Here is a 23,682-nt window from a genome sequence, read left to right as displayed (position 1 = left end):
ATTGCAGGCAGATTCCTTACCAACTGAGCTTTGAGGGAAGCATCTTATAGAGGTAGCTAAGGTAAAATGAGGTTTGTGAATTAATGGGCCCCGATTTAGTATGACAGGTTAGAACACAGGGAATACGCAGAGGGACGACCATGTGAGGACACAGCAAGAAGGCGGGCATCTGCATGCCAAGGGAAGAGGCCTCAGAAGAAACCAACCCTGGTGACATCTGGATTTTGGACTTTTAGCCTCCAGAACTGTAAAGAAATAAATTCCCACTATTTCAGCCACACATTTCTGTGGCATTTTAAAAAATGGCAGCCCTAGCAAATACAGTGGTCCAGACCAAAGGAAAATGCAGAACTCACATTATATTTTTCTTTGTAATATAGACACTATGTTGTTAACCAGGACTCACTTATCCTAAGGATACAGTGGTAGCTTATGGAACCAGAGCAGAATGCAGCAGGCCTCAGAAATGCATTGGATCCAGGGCCTGAAGCACTGCCAAGATTCTGCTCTCATCTCTCTGCTTTTCACTGTGTATCCGCTTCAGTTTTTTTTCCTTTTTAATCCATCTCAATTTCCAGTTCCTGGGAAGAGACTGATTGGCCCAGATTGAGTGAGGGACTCACCCTGTCTACAGTCATGCCAGAGGAGGCAGAGTCACAGGGCACACAGTGGCCATCAGAGCCCTGTGGAGAGAGGAAGCATTCTCAGGAAAGCAGAGCTCACCAGACCATGAAACAGCTTCTCTGCAGCATGGAGGGTCTGACCCCCGTCAAAGGGCTATAGGGAGGCTAATATGTGATGCTCAGTGTGCTGAAGTGGAATGGTTGATGTATTAGCAGTTTGGCTACAAGTAGCAAAATTAAGACAAGAGCAGCCTGAGACCTCACTGCGACCAAGGACTTCTTGCAACCTGATGGCGGTTTCCCAACTGAGGATGAAAGAGAAAGAAGAAATGCCAACAATGCTGATTAGCAGCCTGTCAAATGATACGCACTCATCAGCTCGAAAAAGCTGATTGGTGATCAACTGGAATTCCAATATACAAATGGTGTGGGATATTTATAATCTAAAAAATAATGTGCAATGAGACATAACAGAAAGCCAGACTGGTCTCTGTGTTCATATATATTGGGAGCCTAAATCATTACTCTCTGAAAGGAAGAGGGGGAAAGATTAAGTAATGTTTTTTGTTCTGGAGAAGAGGGTAACATGGAAAATCAAGAAGAACAAATTTTCAATTAAATCAGAATGAGTCAAAAATGGTTACCAGCCTGAATAAGCATGGGAAAGGGCATCCTCACTACTGTCATGGCACCCTGCTTTCGCTCACATTACCTCTTCTTCTTCTAGCTGGTACCCAGGCATAAAGCCCCTGTTTAGCTCCATCTCCTCTGTAACACTCTCCCTGACTGACCATATCATTTGGCATTTTGTTTTTCTGAAACTGCTTGTGGACATTGTGTTCTCCACCACCCCACCCAGGACTAAACCTCCTTAGGGTGAAGGCCCATATCATATTCCCCAATTTGTCTTTAAGGGTCTCGTACACCTTTCATGAACATTTGTTGCCTGACTAGTTGCCACCAGCTGAACTGAAAATGGTCAGAAATCTGCTTGCTGGGCTCAAGTAATCTTAGAATAAAGAGAAGAGAAACATCCAGGTATAGTTCTTTTAAGATAAAAACTTTATTTTACAATTATATAAAGCAGCTTTACATTAAGCACAAACAATCCATTTACTTTGTATAGAAACAAAATACCTTTCCATCTGCAAAAAATCAAGTCTTGCTGCGTATAAAACTAGCGTGTGCACATTGTGCTTGGACTGCAGTCTGTGCAGCGTCACCGGGCCGCCCTCAGACGGGCGTCCGTAAACGCTTATTGCATATTTCACACACGGCCGATAGCCCGCACGTACAGTGGGGAGACGAGAAAACAACCACAAGGGGGGCGAAGATAGCAGCTTTCAGGGAGACTTCTGCACACCTCCAAAGAAGAAGGACTGCCACGCCTGGAGAGTTGTGCTTGTGTGCCATTTCTTGTATTTGCTCACGTACACTGGATGGTTTTTGGCTGAAGCCTTTATGTACAGTAACTCTGAAAGGGTCAAACTTGACCTTTATCTGGGAACTTTTGGCTGGTTTTATAACTGAAGTGGCAACAGATTTATTTAAACATCAAAGCTAACTCAAGGTAAGTGTAAACAACTAATACCCATAATCTTGGAACAAGGAAAAATTTAAAGAATTTTTTAAAAAATGGTAAAATACCTTCCCCATTCTCTCTAATCTCAGACTAAACATTTTGCATGATTTAAGACCCTAGAAAACTCCATAGGTGTTAAGGAACAAAAATGATGGATGGTCTTGGGCAGTGTTTCCCCACATGTCCCTCAGATCATTTGCCTCAAAATTACCTGAATGCTTATTTTTAAAATGCAGACTACCAAGCTTCACAGGCAGATTTACTGGATATCTGGAATCTGTATTTCAGTAAGCTCTCAGGTGATTGTGAGGCATTCTAAAGTTTGAGAACCACTGGTTTGTACTGCCAGGGATACTACAGGTTCAACTCACCCTCTGAAAATCCTGGGATCACAGGAAAAATCGAGTTGCTATTGCAACATGGAAGGCAGGATGAGACCAACAGCAAAGAAATTGCAATGCCATTTCTAGATCAAAATGTCTATTTTCAGTGAGAAAAGACAGCCACATTGTTAAGGCACTGATATTTGTCACAGAAGCAGTACCATACTGTTTTCACTGATTCCCTCAATCTGAAGTACCAGTATGCAAACAGAAGGCAGAAATCTGGACTGCTCTAAATAATAACAAATACAATGGAGTAAAAAGGATTTCCAGACTGGAGAAAGTTTATTTTTGAGTGCTGAAAATAAAATTAAAAAAGGAGTCTAGATATTCTTATTGAGACATCTAACGTATGAAGACTACAAAGGTCAACAGCTAGGGGGAAACCTAACACCCCACAACTGTTGTGTTGTGGCAAAATTGACTTGTGGTCATATAAACTGGGAGTTTCAACTTACTTTTCCACAGCCAGTTTCCATGGGCTTCCCTGGTGGCTCAGATGGTAAAGACTCTGCCTGCAATGCAGGAGACCCAGGTTCGACCCCTGGGTTGGGAAACTTCCCTGGAGCAAGGGAATGGCTACTCACTCTAGTATTCTTGACTCGAGAATTCCATGGACAGAGAAGCCTGGTGGGCTACAGTCCATGAGGTCATAAAGTGTTGGACACGACTTAGTGACTAACACTTTCACGTCAGTTGTAGGTCTTTGTTCCGGCTGCTGATATAACATATATTTTGCACAAAGGCATGTATGCATTTTCCCATTTCTGAGTGGTGTTGGTAGGCTGAGTTCAGTCAAGATGCAGTGGGCAGGGAGGTGCCCACCTCGCTCTTGATGTGCATTTCATATAGGTCACACACACACACACTGCACTGCATGTGTCAGACTCAGTCCTCTGAAAGTAGGGGATCTCATATTTCCAATCTGTATAAGTTATTGTATTGATTTAAGGTATTGTCACACACTAAAACAGAGACAGCAAAATTAACCTCCCTCAGTTCTGACCTACTGCCTAAGTCCTAGAGCAGACACTGCCCAGGGTATGAGGGCTATGGTGCCTATTTATGTGAGGTATGTGAGATATAAAAACCAAAATAAAGGTCTGATTACACATGTACAGCTAATATAGTAGCATCACTTTTATCCAAGAGCTGAAATAATTTAAAATTAAAAACTGCAAAGAAAAAACACTGATACAGAAAAGTTTGGAACGCTTACACAAAAACTATGTATTTTGTATACATCAATAGTTTGGAAAGCTGTAGACCAAGAATGATCTAAGTAGGAAAAAAATCTGCTACAAGCCTTATAATATCTGACCTAATATTTTTCTTTAAAGGGGAAAAGAATGTTGGAAAGGCAGTGGTAGTGGACTTATTAAAATTACTACCTCCTCCACAAATTTAGGTTTATAGTAAAATTTCCCAAATGTTCCCAAAATGTCCCCCCCAAATAGACAAAACTCTCGAGTGTAGTCTGAAATGAAATACAAAATTTGAGATAGTGGCAAAAAGAAACCACCACAATGGGGGTAGAGGAGGGGTATACTGATTATCAAATCTTTACTGATTGTAGATCGTTTCATAAAACAGATAACATTTTTGCTCTGTTTTGTAATTTCTTGTGCAGTCAACAAGTTTCATTTTAGTTGTGCTTACATTATATAACTGTGAAGCCTGAACACTGGTTGTGTTTTTAATTTACACACTTCAAGCAAACCATAAATTCAAAATATTCTCCATATATAACAACTTGAACAAATGCAACAAATGCTCATCCATCCCTAAGAAATTAATTTATAGAAAAGAAAGATCATTTTTAAAGTTGCACACAGTCCACTATTCAGGCTACAAGTACATATTTACTGTATTTTAGCACATTATTTTTTTAAAGTCTGCTTTCAACATAAACATAAATAACCACATTTTAAAAGAGCCCCATACTAAGTCTTCAGACAAGTGCTGGACAGCTGGCCATTTAAGAGCTACTTACCATTGTCTTTCCCCAATCGAGAGAACTGGACTAGCTGTGGAACTGAACAGGGTGATAAGCAAGGCCAAGTTAAATATCTTCATTCAGCCCACTGACTAAACACTTTTCTGCTCTAAATGCCAATGACAGTCTAAACACTAAACCCATGGAATGCAATTATCTCAGAAGACTGGTTTTAAGGATCATTTATCACTTTGATGTAATCCACAAAAACCTAGTATACAACCTTTTAAAATGTGCCTATGCTCTGCTGACATAGAGACTCTAGTTTCTGTGTACAGCAGAGGCTGACATAGGATTTTGGTTCTGAGCTCTAGTTGTGCTTTGCCCGGCTGCCTTTAAGGTAGCTCTTCCACCTCTTGACAAATTCTTTGAAGATTGGGGACTCGTCAATGGTGCTGAGCAGCTGCAGTTGATTGATGTGGGTGGTGTGATAGTCCCAGCGGGCCAGGTTGGGGGCAATGCCAAGCATGAAGTGCCGGAGATCGTAGATGGTTCCTGAGCCAGTGTCGTACAAGGGGAGCATGGCTTTAAGGGATTCCATGCCACGCTCGTACAAGGACCTCGCTTCTTTCCCGAGTTTTTCCCCTGCAGTTTCTTTTAAGTCATACAGCCCAATTAAAGAATACATAAAGCCATTTAAAACAAAAGAGCTAGGTGTAGTTGGATATTCTTCATACCAGTCATGTTTATTCATAAACACAGCCTTGACTCCATGCTGCTCTGACAGAAACTTGTAAGGGGCTGTTGCCCTTAAAGCTGAATTGAGGAATATATGGTCTTTTGTTAAGAGATAGGCCCTGACTAATGTAGAAATGGCTTGCCCTTGGGCCATGGCGGAGTACCACCCTGGCTCTAAAGACTTGAAGCCTTCCCCTAACTTACGGGTCACCATAATCGGCCAGCCGCCTTTCTCATCCTGGTTCCTCACCAGCCAGTCACTGGCAGCGAAGAAGGCAGCCATGTGGGCTGTGGTAGAGATGGTAATGTTGTCAAGGAAGCCCTTCCCCTTCGCAACCAACCTAACCACCTTCTTGGGCATTATTCTTGTTGGCTTGACAGCTTTTGTGTTGGAAAGACCCACTCCTTTCCTGAGGTCAGTGACCAGGTCCCTGGTAACCGTGCTCCATGATGTTCTGGGCCCGATGCCATAGTATATGTCTCTTTCTTTAAAAGCAATTAGCTGGGTATTTGAGACATAATGTACAGTGAAGAGCTGATTCTTTTCTGTCGTTTCCAGAACCACAGACACACTTCCATTTGTTAAGAACTTGAGGTCAAATGAAATAATAAAATCTTTTGTGTTCCCCAGTTGTAAGGACACACCTTCACTGGTTTCTGCAGGGAAAAAAATATACCAAAAAATACTGGTTAGAATAGAAGGTCTCTCTCTGTATATAAAAGTTACTTGCAATTCATCCTTGATAACCACTGACCATAGAAAATTAATACATCAATATTTTATATGTTGGATTATTATTTTTTTAATTTTAATTTTTACTAAGTTAACCATAAACAAATGGCAGAATTGTTGAGTCCACGATGGCTTGTGAGCATCAGACCAAAGCTCTTTTACCTTGTGGCCTGTCTAGTTTACATTAGAGGGGTTAATGGCCTTAGCAGATAGCTAAGGTACTGTGGTCAAAATGCCTTTTCTAGATCAAAAATTGTTTGACCAATAATCAATGACTGTCTAATATATCTATTCCACAAAAAGAAAAAAAACAGCCAAAAGCTGGTTTAACACATAGTTACAAGAAAGAGACTATAAGAAAAGAACAGTTAGACATGAACTGATGGAACAGACAATCATGGAAGTTGTACGGAGACTGAGAACATCTTAGACTTAAACATCAAATGATGCTTTGAGGGACTTTTTGAAAAGCAATTTCAAAATTTTTTTTTGGCTATGCTGCATGCTTGTGGGATTGTAGTTCCCCCATCAGCAACTGAACCCAGCCCCTCACAGTAGAAGCATGGAGTCCTAAACACTGGACTGCCAGGGAATTCCCTAAAAATTTTTTATTTAATTAATATTTGGTAAGTATTTACTGTGTTCTAAGTGCTTTACACATTAATTCATTGAGCCATTATAACAATTACAAGGGTAGTGCTATTATTACTCTTTATGGATGATGAACAGAGACAGAAAAGTTAAGTAACTTGCCTAAGATACAAAGAGTTGAACCCAGGTTGTTTAGTCTGGCTCTATGAAGTACATGCTCTTAATTACCCATTGTTGTTGGAAATGATAGGTTGTTTTCAGACATTCATTGGAATTGTGAATAAAACTTCTGGAAATTAAGCATTGGGCTCCTGTAGTCAACAAAAAGTGAGGAATACTGGGAGAGATGGAGGGGCAAGCATAGGTTTTGGAGTTAAACAAACCTAGTTTGAATTATTAACTCCACCACTTACTAGCTTTGAGATGTTCAACTCGGTTTCTTCATGTGTTAAGTAGAGATAATATTACTTTGCAAGGAAACTGTGAGTATTAAAAAGAAGAAGGATAGTGGCTTGGAACATAGCAAAAAGTGATGATGATAATTCTAAAGCCAAAGGTTTCAGAGACTGAAAAAATAGTAGGAGCTGTTCTATTTGGCAAATAGTCAAACAGGAAATTTCTCTTGCATATCTATAGTATGAAGACAGCTGACTCTCAGAAAGTTGACTTCTACAAATAAAAGAAACAGTATATTAAAACCAAACAGTAGTAGCAGCAGGAAGAAGAAGGAAAAAGAAATCAAACAACAAAATGTTTCTTCTTCTTCCTGTTGTTGCTACTGTTTGGTTATAATATGCTGTTTCTTTTACTGCTCTAAATAGAACAGAATTCAAGAGACGGTTCTAAAAAGCTTCCCAGCCCTTGAGGAGATCAAGATGAGGGCTGCTGTTTTCCACCCTAATCCAGACTACACTATTCATCAGTGTAAAAATAAGCCCTCTAGATGCACCCAAAATCAAAAGTCCTTTTTAGTCTAAGCATTTCCTGCTACAAGCCATAAGCTAAATATTCTTAAACATCTCCATGTACTTTCTCACCCAGCCAAGCCTGTTGTTTTACAATAGGCAAAGATGCTCTGTGTACTAGAATATCACAGAATGCCACAGGATAAAAGAAGTTTTAGTCACAGAATAAAAAACTAAAGGTCACTCATTATTTGCACTGCATTAAACACTGATAAATCCATTACTTAAGGCCATCTAGAAGGAGTAGATTTGTATTGTGGCTTTCAAGGTCTGTGAATTACACAGCCATCAATAAAGGACAAGGAGAGAATACAGAAAAGGTCTTCTAACCTTTTCACTCTTTTTATTTACCAACTGGCAAGGCTGGTGGGAGGAAGGATGAGTTCTGTTCTTGACAATATTTCTCCACAGAAAACTAAGCCTGAGGTGCTAACTAAAATTATTCCATTGTCTTTTTAACTAATGAACTCATTAATTCTCATGGATATTGATTAGTGGAGAGAAATACATTACCTCCCAATTAATGAGACTGTCTTAGTAAAAGGGGAAATGTTGCATAAAGTTAATTTGATTTTATAAAAGATTTTATTAACGAAATGGCTTTATATGAAGTTTGAAACAATCTAGCACATTAACAAAATTCCACATAGGAAGCAGGCCTGGTTGGTAATGCTATATTAGCTTGAAAAAATAAAAAGCTACTGGTAAAAAATCAGCAAAGGAAAGGATGGCTCTTTCTAGAAAGAAAAATTTCCACTTTAATGCAAAATAGCTTGAAAATTAAAGGATGAATACTACGCTGAAATATTAAACTGAGGAACTTCACTCCTGTGGGATACAGATCTCTGGAAGGAGAAAGCCCTCGTGCAGTAACCTGGTTCATGGGGCTTGGCTCTTCACACAGTAAGTATTCCTTATGTAACCTTGAACTTTTTAGCTGATCCTTTTTTAGATTTCATTTCAGTGACACTATTTGTGTCTTTATATATGTAATATCAAGGCATCTGCTAATGTGATTTTTACAACCATAAAAACCATTTTAAGGGAGTATCAGGTGCCATAAATCAACATAAAATTAGCAAACACACATAGAGCAGGACTTACCTGGAGCAATGAACTGTTTAACATTGGTGAATCTTGACTTATCAGCCACACTAGCCATAAAGCAGCCCTTGGGCACAGTCCAGTCATTGGGCTTGCTGTTTTTGTCCCTGTCTTCTGCTGTTTCATATACCTCTATGTGAGGGGGTTTCTCAGTTAGATTCTTGCTGTAGTGACTTAACCCATACTGTGCAATCTGGATTGGGTAGAAATAGCCTTGAGGTCCCCACTGCGTAGATAAAGGTACACCTATAAAATCGAGAAACAAAATAAATAACTAATAAATAACTATCTCCAGACATTCATAATCCTATTCTGAATACCACTTTTCACTGTTTTACTTCACAGGGTTATCCAGCAACTTTATTTTATTTATTTATTTTTTTGACATTCATATTTTTTTTTAATTTTTTTAAATTTTTTAATTTTTTTTTTTTATTAGTTGGAGGCTAATTACTTCACAACATTTCAGTGGGTTTTGTCATACATTGATATGAATCAGCCATAGATTTACACGGGAATACGTGTATATCCAGCAACTTTAAAGCTTCCTTATTACACTGTTTTCATAATTACTAAAAATAGTACCAAGTTAACCAGAAATGAAAACCAAAATTAAATATTTATTCGTTCTCATTCATTATTTGTTAACAGATAACAATGCAGTGTTGTAAATTATCTTTTAAGGACTGATTTTTAATGAGTGCTACTCTTGCTCATAGCTATAGATGTCATTTTTCATAATTCTATTTTATCATTCAAGTTCTATACAATTTAAACACATATATTGATAGTTAACAATTACCTGTTTTATTCTAGAGTATTAAACCTGAAATTTTCTTAACATCTGTACTTAACAGTCAAGTTAATTATATATTCATCTTTCCCTCCAATGTTAAGATTTGGTCTAGCAACTATATCATCAGATGGTTAAAGTATTTTCTTAAGAAGCCAGCTATAACTAGGCAACTTAAAGTATAAACAATTTGCAATTCTTTCTCATATCCCTCATGTCAAAATGTAATTCCTGAGAATAAGGAGTACTTTTTTTAAAAAAATGAATTATGGTTGTATATTTAACCATGGATTTAAAAAATTTTTTTTAAAAGTACATTTGTTTTTATTTATTTGGCTGCCCCAGGTCTTAGTTGCAGCATGTGGAATCCAGTTCTCCTACCAGGGATTGAACCCAGACCCCCTGCATCGGGAGTGCAGAGTCTTAACCACTGGACCACAAAGGAAGTCCCTTAACCATAGATTTTTGATAAATTCACTAATGGATTACCTCTTGTAAAGTTCTAAGTAAAAGTTTCAAATGTTTGGTATGGGTGTTTACTTTAGTAATTGCTTACATGGGAAATACAGTAATACCACACTGTACAGAATATTTTATTATTGCATCATGGTGTATGTGTTGAGAGATAAACTCCTATTTGGAGCCCTAAAATAAGTTAACAAGCAACAGATGGGCACAGCAGAAACCAGGAACTTATAAAACCATATGCATTATGCTGTAGTTTCAAAATAGTTTAAGGAATTGGGGACCATATAGGGTAAGAAACCTAGGCTGCAGATAAGCTTTTTAACTTCAATAGTCTTTCCCCAAGGGTAGATTTCTTTTTTCAAAAGATTTTCAATGAGTAAAAGGAAGATTTACACTATCTTATTATATGGGTAATAACTATGATAATGTGCAATTGGCCTAAGAAGTGATAGACTGATCAATGGAACAGAATAGTAGGCCAGAAACATACTCTAGTTTTAAAATATTTTAGTATAATGATAAAGATTGTGTCATTGATCAGCAGGGGAAAGAAGACTCAATAAATGTTAGGGGAAAAAACATCTAAAATTAGACCTTGGCTTTATACCATTTGTCAAAATATAAATCAGCTTAGAGGGACTAAAAACTTAAATGTAAAAATACAAAACCATAAAACTATTAGAGAAAATAAAGATGAATAGCTGATCATGGCATGGCAAATGATTTTTAAGCATAAAAGTAGTAATTTTTGAAAAAATTCCTAAGTTTAGTAAATAGGACTAAAAATTTCTAAAACTAACAAATCATAAGTAAAATGAAAAGACAGTCAAATTAAAGAAAATATCTTTAACAAATGTAACAAGGTGCTACTACCCTTGCTACATATATATATATATATATATAAAAGGTCTCACAATATATTTTCCCAAAAATCAACACTAATCACAATGAAAAGAGAGGGGAAAGAAAATCAAGGCCATTCTATAACAGTTAAAAGGATTTGAAAAAGATACCTGACCTCACTAGTTGCTACAGAAAGAAAATTATGAGACTCCTTCGTAAATGACAGATTAAAAATAATGTTTCATGATGGCAGGAGTGAGATGATGAGTACCCTTATACTCTGCTACCAGAAGCATGAACAGGGTCAACCTTCTTGGAAAATAGTTTGGTAAAACTGACTGACACTATTTGGCAAGGTAATTTATTTCCTAGGGAAACAACTCTGAGAATACATTTAAAACAGTAAATGATTAACTATGAATATCCACACCATTATGTATAATGACAAAAGATATATGACCTAACTGTCCAACTAAAGAGCAAGGTTCCATACATTATTCCATACATTTTTATGGAATATCCTGATTATGAGTTATTAGTGCTTAAAACGCTCAATAAATATTCAATAATAAGAGGAAATAATCCTGTTGAGGGGAAAAAAAAACAAAATCAACTACAGAGCATGATTCTAAACTGTTTAAAAAAGTGTATATACACAACAACAACAAAAAGATTGGAAAAAACATCAAAATATTAACAGTGGTTATAGGTGCTTTTCACTTTTAGCACCTAGGCACCTACTAAGCTTACACATTTTTAAAAGTTACTGGCGGAAAAAGGGTTGGCAATGGAGAACTTTCAAGTCTCTAACAAACTGTTACCCTCTTGAACACTGCACAATAAATATCATTACAACTATGTTAAAACATATACCTAGGTATAAAGACCTTCTGAGAATATACAAAAATGGCAATCATTATCTTGAATGGTAAGAATCTATATGAATGTGGCCCCTTCCTTCTACTAAAGATTCTGTAAAGATATTACAAAAATTAAAATATTAAGATGTGAAAATTACTTTTTATAACAAAATGAGAAAAATGAAATAAAACTCAAACCAAGAAATCTTAAGACACATTGTTCTTTCCTTTGATTATATTATATACTTTAGAGTCAAATTCAGCTTGACTTTCTGATCAATTCTAGGTGTGAAATATAAATTCCAAAACATCCATAAGGAACCCTCAGTGCTCCAAATTTTAAAGACAAGGAAAGACAATATATACAGCAGACTATAGGAGTTCCAATATAGGTTCAGAGAAAATGGTACTATGTATTATCTTGTTCTGAGAACTTTAACCCTTCAACCAGAGATGATACCTGGCTAATCTGATAACAAGACGGCACTGGTACATTGATGGGTTTGATGGATGGTCTGTCTCCCTTTCCCATCTCCTCTCATAGGATAATAACTGTATATTTTAATGTAAAATTTCTGAAGATGCTGTGCCTTGACTTTACTGATAACTTGAGTTCCCGGGGCAGGTTAATGGCATAATCCTATTTAATCAGGTATGATATTATTGGAGCCCTTGAATCACCATCTAGAAAGCTGTCCAAGGTTCAGGTTTAACCTGTTCCTCCCTAAGTCAGAGCGGTGATAGGTAAGCTGTGTAAGTACTTGCTATGTAATTAACAGTTACAGTCACTTATTCCTCAACACAATCTGGATAGAAAAATGCAGTGGAGTAGATGGATACCAACCTTCAACCCCACTTATGCACTTGACTCTGTCTCGGACTTCCACATTGTAGCCTTCAAAGGACATAAACACACCATCAGGGTGATAAGGGGCTCTCTGTGCATAGACTTTGGAATAGCTATGAGAGAATTCAAACCGATCATAGCCATCATACTGAACCACCTTTCCGTAAACATCAAAATATTTCTCTACCCAGGTGAATGGAAGAAAGACTTCATTCCCCTCTCGTCTCCCTTTAATTGTGTGTTCATCATTTATGAGGCAGTCAATTTCTTCATATTTGAGCCCTAACACCTTGCTTGCCCCATTGTTAATGAAGGCCCCGACAACAGGGGGTGCTCTCTGCTGTTCCTGAGGGAAGGCCTCCTCAGACTGCTTGGCCATGTGGTTCACATAGTTGTTGCTCTCAGACGCCGCCGCTCTTTTTTCTAAGGCATCCACTCTGAAGCCACTACTCAAGTGCCGCGGAACCTGGGTCGCTTTGTCACTGGAACACTTATTCCACAAAAGTACTGTGACCAAAGTGAAGAGCGCGCAGATGATAATCAAAGTCTTATAGTTGACCCGAGCTGCCAAGCAACGCATATTCAGACCATACCTATGGAGGCAAGAAGAAAAATTCACACAAAGATGTACTACTGACATTTCACAGGATAAGGTTTACTTTTTTAATACTGAACCACCACACTAGGGCAGTTTTATTAACTGCATGTAATCTGATCACAGTTAAAATTACTAACTCAAACTTTTCAGCAGAGACAAAGAAAAGGCAAGAGGTGCTTCCCCCTCTTAAAATGCTCAGTTGGCACGATCCTCTAAAGCAAAGATCCCCAAACTTTCCCTGTTCGTGCCTCCCTTGGGTTCTTAATAATTTTTTCACAAAGCCCCTAAGTCAAAAGAAATACCTATTCCTTCCATTTATGAAGTAGGTGGGCTCCAACAACTTAATACATGCTTTTGTCCTAACAACTGAGTAGCTGTTTGAAAAAATATAACATGGTGCCAAATCCAACAATGCTCATTCTGTGTTACCTCTCAGGAGCATGAAATAGTAAATGGCTCTTTCCTTTCTGAAACACTTTCTTTCCTGACTTCCAGGGCACCACTCTTTCTTGGTTCTCCTTATACCCCACTAGATGCTCCTCCTAGTCATCTTCAATCATTCCTTCTCATCTCCCTGAATCTTAATGTTGAAATGTCTTAGGGTCCAAGTCCTCAGACCTCTTCTTTATCTCTATTCATTCCCAGGTGATCTCACCCATGAATCATATGGCATTAAATACAATTTATATGTTGACTTTTCCCCAAATTCTATCTCCAGGCCAGATCTTTCTTCAGAACTACAGGCATACATGTGTATGTGCCAATCCAAGTAACTGACATCTTTATTTGGAGGTCAAATGGATTTCTGAAACATAACATTCAAAATTTATTCCCTAAGCTTTCCCCTCAACCTGTTGTTTACTGTTCAGACCAGAAATGCTGAGTCCTTTCTTGTTCACCCCAATCCAACCAGTCAGGAAATCCTGTTGGCCCTACCTTTAAATCATATCCAGATTCTAATCATTTTTCACCTACTCCACTGTTAACACCATAGTACAGCCACTGCCTTTTTTCACTTAGAAAGTTTCAATGATGGGGGCTTCCCAGCAGTGGTAAAGAATCTACCTGCCAATGCAGGAGACATGGGTTCGATCCCTGGGTCAGGAAGATCCCCTGGAGTAAGAAATGGCAACCCACTTCAGTATTCTTGCCTGGAAAACTCCATGGACAGCAGAGCCTGGCAAACTACAGTCCATGGGGTCACAAAGAGTCGGGACAGCTGAGTGACTGAGCACACTGTAATGATGTCTAAGCTGCTCTCCCTGCTCTTTACCCTTGATCTACTATTCTACCCAAAGTCTACTCTCAACATCGCTCTCAGAACAATGCATTTAAATATAAGCCAGATCATGTCATTCCAGTCATGATAGGAGAAGAAGATGATGCTGTCGCCCCTATCATCTTGTGGTATACCAACCAGTTGTGACTGAATATAGGTAGTCCTGGCTTGCTTGTAGCTGGGGTCATTGGGAAATATAAAACTATAGGTTAGTTATATGTGCAACATATGGAATATCTCAGCACAATGAAAGTAAACAGCTTATTGCTGTTTGCTACAGTAGCTCTAATTTATTTCACGGTGTAAATCCACAACTACTCATTTTATGGTTGTAATCCTTCTTTCCCCTTTTCCTCTCAATAAACCCTTCTGGCAACAATGAGACTTTTAAAAAAATCAAACTGTTAAAAGAAAAGGTTTAATGAAAAACTACATAATGATTTTCTGTTGTTCAGGAAAGCTGATGATAAATGTGTAATTCATTCATTTCTTTTAATTCCAAGAGGAGGTAAACCCTGAGCCCTTGCATGGCTGAAAGCAACTTTATTCTGCTCTCACCTTTGATTAATAGTTTGGCAGGATATAGAAGCCTTGGGCTGCATATCATTTTCTTTCTAAATGCTGAAGGCAGTATTTTACTTTCTTAAAGCATTACCAGCTACTGATGAGAGGTCTGATTTCAGTCTGATACTTGTCATTTTGTGCATAACTTCCCTCTGGATCTTGTGTTTACCCTAGGAATTCTGCAGTTTTACAAGAATGTGTTACAGTATGATATTTAATTCACTATCTCAGCACGTGGCGTACTCTTTCAATCTGAAACCTTGTGTTCTCTTATTCTTATTCAACAGATGTAGTATCCTTCTGGAGCTCTGAGTATGTTAGAGTTCTGTTCCTGTAAGTTCCTCTCTGATGGCTCTATTTTCTTTAGTGGTAACTTTCCTGGTTATTTCAGTCTCTTTCACAGTATTAGCTTTCCTGACACGCTTGTGATCTTTGGTTACTCACTCATCTTTAGGCTTGAATGACTCATTAGCCAACACAGATTTCCTCTGTCATTGTGAAGATGGTCTGATTTCTAGCTAGACTTCTCTCCAGAGAGGAGCTCTGTGTGGGCTAGGTACAGGCTGAGTGGTACTGTTCCTTTAGGGTATGTGGGTGGGGAGGCCCTCTAAATGCCAGAATGAAGATGACTTTTTCTTTTATTCTGGGGACATAAACTTGTACTCTAGAAGCCTTAGCTTTTCCCAATTTCTCTAAAGAAAGCCTGGCAAGATGTGGGTTCAATCCCTGGATTGGGAAGATCTCCCAGAGTAGGGTATGGCAATGCATTCCAGTATTCTTGCCTGGAGAATCTCACGGACAGAGAAGTCTGGTGGGCTACGGTCCATGGGGCCACAAAGAGTAGGACATGACTGAAGCAACTTAGCATGCGTACATGCCAGCTGTCTGCAATTCAAGTGCAGGGATGAGAGGTCGGGAGAAGGAGGGTAGAGCTGTGCCTTCTAGTACTCAAACAGAAATCCAGAAATATGTTCAATTATCATTCTGTGGTAATCTTCCCATTTCTTGTTATTGATTTCATTTCTTAATTCTATATATTTTATTTCAGTGGGGCAACAGGAGGGAAGGGAGGCAAAGATACGGGCTTGATCCAACTTGGAAATCATACACAGATTGTAAGAGCCGGAATCCAATAATATATTTTATCACCTGCATTTACTATGAGAAAACATGTTGAATGCAAAAAAAAAAAAAAAAAAAGTATGGAACAAGCAAATCTTCATAAGTCATGTATTTATAAATTGAGGATTTCCTTATATAGCAGCATGGGCAAATTGATAATAATAAGTGATGTTTCATAAAAAAAAAAAAAGCCCTCCATTAAAAACATTTATGTGGCAACTTTTGAATTATCTGTCAGATATACCTAACATTTAGGCCAGTCTAAACAGAAATATAAAGCTTTTGTCCTTCTTTGAGATGCACTCTTCCTCAGTGACCCAAAAGACCTGCTTATGGAACTAGCAGACTACTATTATGATGAGGCACATGATGGAAAAATAAAGAAAAACCAAAATTAAAAACTTTCAATAACCTTTACATCCAGATTTTTAAGCAATCAGGAAAAGAAATAAAAACAATCAAGGCTTCTCAGAGAAATCATTCTGAAAGGTCCCCTTCCCCATTAAGTCAAAGTTGTGAGAATTATCACTGACATTGACTGAAATGGTGAATCAATAAAAATCCATGAGTCTATAATAACATTCAGAAAAGGAGAAAGCCAGAAAAGATACTTATGTCATTTTTTGATAAAAATATGTAACTAAGTGAAAGAATTTATTTATCTAGTCTTTGCAGGAGAACAAACCAATAAAGATGATAAAAAATTCTATTTTACAGAAAACGTGTGGCTAATAATGTGGAAGAAAAAAATTAAAACCAGAAAATTAATATATGTGATTCCTCATGAAATTATTAATTTAGGCAAGTATTATACCCAGGCATATGTTTGATAGGGACTTCATGATTCATACTGTGTGCAAAGTAACACCAAGTACATTATTTCCAAGTCACAAGGAGAAAAAGCTGAAACTCTACAATGAAGGGATCAGTCATCACCCTAAGTTAGTAGTTAAATTCAATCTCATTAATGATGACCCATCCAGATATTGTGCCTCTTGATAAGTTAAAATAAAAAATACATAGCCTATTGCATATCCCAGACAAAAATGTTTAACTTGGATCTCTTAGGCCCTATGATTTAACTTTGCGTTAACAGAAAATACAAAGGACAGAGGAACAAGTTAAATGCAGATGCAACCAATACATCTAGAAATGAAACAGCCTGCAGGGGAGTTGGCTCCATCCCCTCAATAGATTAATGGCATGAAAAGAAAATGGAAGTTGGGTTAGAGTTTTATAAAAAGAGACTTAAGGACTATAACAACCAGATGTGAAACCTGGTCTGAAGCTGGGAAATTTGACTACGGACTTGGTAAGAAGAAAAGATGGAAGGACATATGGAGGTTAACACTGAAAAAATGAGGTTACAAAATGCACATATGGTATGATTTTCTAATTTTCCAAGAATATATTTACTGTTTTTTAAAACCATACAATAGAAAATTAAGAAGGTCAAAGTCACTTTTGTTAAAATATTAAATGTAAATTTTGAGTTAAAATATTTAGTTTTCAAAAACAGATGGTGACATTTTTTTGGAGGGGAGGATGGAGAGAAAGAAAACTCTGAGTATTGACATGCAGTACTAACTACCAAATAGGCTTATCTAAAGGTAAGTGCAATAATTTTATTATGTTTCTCAGATTATAGAAAACTTCTACATTTTGAAAAGTAGACTGCATTGACATTTTGCTAAGTATAAGTGACAGTAACTTTAAAAGCTAAAACCAGGGTTTTCTGCTGAATAGTGATAAGCTTCCTACTCATTTTAAAGCCTTCGCTACATCCATGAATTAGATTAACCTTTCAAGTTAAAGGGGATAAAAGTAAAAAAATAAATAAATTCAAAAACCATGAAAGCTTATGTACTGCTGATCTTAAATATTTATTTCATTAGAGACATAATACAAAAAAATTTAGTTTAGTAACTTTAGAGATCTAAAATAGGAAATAACATTCAGTAAACATCAAAAAGAAAATGTAGTAACTTATTTGCTGAAACCCTTAAAAATTAAATAAAGCAAAAATATAACTTAGTTTCCCTTTGGGAGAGCAAACAGTTCTCTTCCAAAATGATTTGCAACTCAAAGAAATTTTCCTGATACTTTACTTTTCAAATTCATTTTCCTAATTGAATATTTCAAGTAACCATTAGAGTAATTTAGTACACATGAAAACTGGATATCACCATGAGTTTTTAAACTGTGAAGGTCATATTTCAGTTAAGAACAACCTTTAAATAAATTTGTAAAGGAGTTCAGTGACAGAAATTATCGGCTTTTTCTTTCCTCTGAATAATGTAGACCAAAGCTTGCCTGCCCATTATTTTCTCTTATCTATTTACATATCTAACAACTAATATTCTTGTAATCCTTTGGGCTTCCCTGGTGGCTCAGACAGTGAAGAATCTGCTTGCAATGCAGGAGATTCGGGTTCGATCCCTGGATCAGAAAGATTTCCTGCAGAAGGAAATAGCAGCCCACCCCAGTATTCTTGCCTGGAGAATTCTATAGACAGATGAGCCTGGCAGGTTGCAGTCCATGGGGTCACAAAAGAGTCAGACACAACTGAGTGACTAACACTTTCAACAGTTTCAATCCTTTGGTACCAAGTAAACAGAAGGAATAGTAGCTGCTCAATAGATAATCAAACTGGTTCAATCAGTACCTATTCAGCAGCTAACATATGGCAGATACGGCACAATTCCTGTCCCTAAAGGCCAGGTTGGTGGGAAACACAGGCATAAACACAATAATGCAACAACACATCAACTATAAAAAAGAAAAGTTATATAGAATGTGCTATGAAACACTGTAACATTTTAAGTATGAAGCAAAGTGAGTACACTGACAGTCAAGCATGCTTGGAATCAGGTGTTTCCATTTGCCATCTCCTCTGCTTGGAAACTTGTTTCCCCAGATATACACCTGGCTTGCTCCCTTACTTCTTCAGGTCACTGCTTAAGAATTACTTTATTAGAGAGACTCTTTCTGACCACCTTATCCTAAGTAGGAGGTCTCACCCCATCTTCTCTAGGTTCTTGATTTTTCTTCAGAGAATTTATCATTACTTGATATTTTTGTTGCTGTTGTTCAGTCACTAAGGTATGTTCGACTTTCATGACCCCATAGACTGCAGCATGTCAGGCTCCCCTGCCCTTCACTATGTCCCAGAGTTGTTCAGATTCATATCCACTGAGCTGGTGATGCCATCCAACCATCGATCCTGTCATCCCCTTCTCTTCCTGCCCTCAATCTTTGCCAGCATCAGGGTCTTTTCAATAAGTCGGATCTTTGCATCAGGTGGCCAAAGTATTAGAGTGTCAGCTTCAGCATCAGTTCTTTCAATGAATATTGAGGGTGGATTTTCTTTAGGATTGACTGGATTGATCTCCTTGAAGTTCAAGGGACTCTCAGAGTCTTCTCCAACACCACAGTTCAAAAGCATCAATTCTTTGGCACTCAGCTTTCTTTATGATCCAACTCTCACATCATACATGACTACTGGAAAAACCAGAGCTTTGACTAGACAGACCTTTGTTGACAAAGTAACATCTCTGCTTTTTAATATGCTATCTAGGTTTATCATAACTTTTCTTCCAAGAAGCAAGCATTTTTTTAATTTCAAGGCTACAGTCATCATCTGCAGTGACTTTCGAGCCCAAGAAAATAAAGTCTCTCAGTTTCCATAGGAAACTGTTTCCCCATCTATTTGCCATGAAGTGAGGGACTGGATGCCATGATCTTAGGTTTTTGAATGTTGAGTTTTAATCCAGCTTTTTCACTCTCCTCTTTTACTTTCATCCAGAGGCTTTTTAGTTCCTCTTCACTTTCTGTCATAAGGGTGGTATCATCTGCATATCTGAGGTTACTGATATTCTTCCCAGCAATCTTCATGTATATATAATAATCAGAATTTAAAACACTTCCTTTACCACCCCCCAAAGTCCCTCATGCTGCTTTATAGTCATTCCCTTTCTGCCACTAGTGATCTTTTATCCCTATAATTTTTCTTTTTCCAGTATGTCATATAAAGAAATCCTATTAAGTAGCCTTTTGTGTCTGGCTTCTTGCTCTTAGCAAAATGCTTTTTAAGGTTCATCCACGTTGTTGGTGATATCAGGCATCAGTTTATTGCCGAGTATATTCCATTGTATAGATGAGCCACAGTTATTTACCCAGTCACCAGTTGATAAGCATTTAGTTTATTTCCAATTTGGGATTTTTATGAATAAACTGCTATAATCATTCATGTTTATAACCTGTTTAGTTTTAGTATATTTGGGTTAATATGGCATTATCTTGAGTCCCTGGCATTCTGTTGAGTGACTAATTCATGGATTCCTTAGTCTTAAATAATCTAAAATATGAACCCTCTATTAGAAATTAGAGATGAAGAAACTCGACTGTTTTCAATGATAATTTGGAGGGTACTTACTATATGACATTTAGGACATACTTTTTGTTTTTATTTAATTTAGCATGCTGTAGTAGTAAAAAGATAAATGATATATAGTGGAATATATAGAAAATGTAGTATAATGGCAAACACTGGACTAAGACTTTAGAAATTGAGTTCTAGTTATTTAATCTGGTTTCAATTTCCAACTCTATCTTTTATTAGACTTCAGACACATTGTGACTTTGAACAAGACTCACAGAAATGAAGCAATGGGCAATGGTTGAGCCAACAACTGACTCCATATCAGTTTCTTCTGGAAAATTGAGATAACACTCTTAAATGTGATTCCATTAATAAGACCCAAAACTGCTTGTCTCTTGCTCCCTTCCCCCCCCCCCACCCCTTTTAAACTGAAGTACAGTGGATCTGTAGCACTGCGTTTCTGGTGCACAGTATGGTGACTCAGTTGTATATTTGTGTATATTACTGTTCTTTATGGTTTATTAAGGATACTGAATACAGTTACCTGTGCCGCACAGCTGCTGTTTAGTTGCTAAGTTGTGTCTGACTCTTTTGCAGCCCACCAGGCTCCTCTGTCCATGGAATTTCCCGGGCAAGAATACTAGAGTGGGTTGCCATTTCTTCTCTAGGGGATCTTCCCAACCCAGGGATTGAACCAAAATCTCCTGCACTGGCAGGCAAATTCTTTACCACTAAGTGACCAGGGAAGTCCTGTGCTATATAGTAGGGCTTTGTTATTTGTGTATGTTCTCCTTCCCTTTTTGTAAATGTCCCTCTTTCTTTGTCTCCTGTCCACCTATTCTGCTATCTCTTAAGAGAAATCTAAAACATGGGGGCTAACCTTACCATGTTTATTTTTTAATTGCAAAAGATTATACACTGGCAAAGGGATGGAACATTAATTTTTCTTTTTATCATAGACATTAGAAAAACACTAAGTTGACTAGCAAATACTTGATTGAATTTCACAGTATAGTCTCACAACCTGACAGATAGTTCTCATATGATTCCTGTTAGCACATTCTCTCAACCATTTTTTCCAATGTGATTCTTACTGCATTGCTTTATGCAGTAGCTCAAAACTGCATTCTACTACTTCTGTGTCACAGTCAGCCCAATAATTACTCACATTTAAAAATCAGCTTGGTTGCTAATTTCTTCCATATACAGCTTCTGCATGGCCAAGACTCTATCTTTCTGCCTTATGGTTGGTTAAAATTACTGTAAGTAAGCAAGTTGATGAATCTTTCCCCTTCTGTCATTCCTGTTTTGCAGGGTTACACCAAACTTGATAAAAACTTATTATCAGCGACTCTATTCTGTAGAACTTCTTAGGATAGTTCTACCAATTTGTCCTGTAAAGTCCTCCTATGCATGAACCATGCAGAGTAAGCACATAATTAGGTTTTCTTTCTCTTGGCTTTCCTAATGAGGGTAGAAATCTTATACAGCTGAAAAGGCCTGGTATTCCTTTCTGAACTGATTTATTTACATAGCATGTGCTTCATTTGACACTTGCTTAGAAGATGCAAGGAACTTTTTTAGTTAAGTACTGTACAGTACTTCAAAGGACATTATAGCTACACTATAGCGGTTCAGCTTTTCTGGATACAAACTTGCTCTTTGCTCTTTAAAAAACATTCCTATCCTAGTTCTTTAAATTACTGCTTTCAGAATTCTTTATATTACTGCTAGAGAGAATTAAGCTGAATACATTTAGAAGCTCTTTTCAGAAACAAATTTTAGTTTCAGAAGCTGCTGCATAGAGCCAGTAGTTTAAAATGTCTGCACAAACCAAGGGCAACTAATTCTGCTCTTATCTAGTTGGTGAGAAAATAAAAAGTGATTTGGAGTCAGACAATATACTGGTGTGGGAGAAGGCAATGACACCCCATGCCAGTACTCTTGCCTGGAAAATCCCACAGACAGAGGGGCCTGGTGGGCTGCAGTCCATGGGGTCGCTAGGAGTCAGACATGACTAAGCGACTTCACTTTCACTTTCCTTTCATGCATTGGAGAAGGAAATTGCAAGCCACTCCGATGTTCTTGCCTGGAGAATCCCAGGGACCAGGGAGCCTGGTGGGCTGCCGTCTATGGGGTCACACAGAGTCAGACATGACTGAAGCGACTTAGCAGCAGCAGCAATATATTGTTGTGGTCTGATATAAAGAACCTATGCTTAGAAGCCAGGTAAATCTAGGTTTAAATCCCATTATGTGCTTGCTGACAATTTTTCTTCTGCAGAGTTAAAAACTACTGCTTCCTCAAGTATATGCTAGTGATAACAAGAACTTCTTTACAGAGTTTGATTTCAGTAACTGAAAGTATGTACAGTACCTGTATGTGCTTAGTTGCTCAGTTGTGTCCGGTTCTTTGCAACCCCATGGACTGTAGCCTACCAGGCCTCTCTATCCATGGGGATTCTGCAGACAAGAATACTGGAGTGGGTTGCCATTTCTTCATCCAGGGGATCTTCCCAACCCAGGGATCGAACCCTGGTCTCCCACATTGCAGGCAGACTCTTTACCATCTGAGCCACCAGGTAAATCTATTCTTTAAATATTTCCTTTCCCTGTAATCTTTCCCCTATACCCTCAAAAAAGAACAACTTCCTTTATCACTTAAATGTGATTTGTTGCTGTTAATCTAAATATGTCTCCTGAAGGTCTGAGATAGATGAACGTAGCAGGGCTGATCTCCTCAATGGTGCTGATAATCATTTTCAGCACAAACTCTGGACCACGGGAAGACTAGATTGCCATAGGATTAGTTTGAAAATGTATGTGACCATAAACACTGAGACCAGATACAGACCTTCAGTGGACTGATTAAGGCACATTCCATTTTAATATTTTATATTTTTGAAGTACCTACTACAGTGAATATGGATAAGACATCCTACTGAGAGACGTGTTCACTTGCCCTTCTGTCATTTTTTCTTCTTTCTGGACTACAACACAGACATGATGGCTGGACTACAACACAGACATGATGGCTGAAGCCTGAGCAACTCTCTGGGGCTACAGTACGATATAGAAAGATATAAAGTACCTAGGCCCTTGATCATGTAGCTGTATATAAGCTCCAGACTGCCTAATTATGGTTCTCTTTTACATGAGTGGAAAATACCAAGAGGCGGAACATGTAAGGGTTTATTTCTGGTGTCTGTTACTAGCAGCAGAACCTAATCCATACTGATTCAGATATCAGTCTGGATACAGGCATGTGACTTC

The 23,682-nt window shown here is 37.8% G+C and overlaps 1 protein-coding gene across 2 annotated transcripts in view; it reads right to left on the bottom strand.

Annotated features, from left to right (window-relative positions):
- Window positions 1-1,662: 1,662 nt before the first annotated feature.
- The window catches only part of GLCE (glucuronic acid epimerase), a 110,926-nt gene continuing 88,906 nt past the window's right edge, over window positions 1,663-23,682 (bottom strand). For both annotated transcript variants that reach the window (XM_043470912.1, XM_043470911.1), the window contains 3 exons: window positions 12,464-13,059; window positions 8,656-8,901; window positions 1,663-5,919 (listed from right to left, as the gene is read on the bottom strand). In XM_043470912.1, coding sequence (XP_043326847.1) covers window positions 4,895-5,919; window positions 8,656-8,901; window positions 12,464-13,046 — 1,854 coding nt within the window. In that variant the 5' untranslated portion in view covers window positions 13,047-13,059 and the 3' untranslated portion in view covers window positions 1,663-4,894. The remainder of the gene's footprint in view (window positions 5,920-8,655; window positions 8,902-12,463; window positions 13,060-23,682) is intronic.

Source organism: Cervus canadensis, chromosome 6, assembly GCF_019320065.1.
Source record: "Cervus canadensis isolate Bull #8, Minnesota chromosome 6, ASM1932006v1, whole genome shotgun sequence".
NCBI lineage: Eukaryota > Metazoa > Chordata > Mammalia > Artiodactyla > Cervidae > Cervus > Cervus canadensis.
This window is presented reverse-complemented; position numbering and strand designations above follow the sequence as displayed.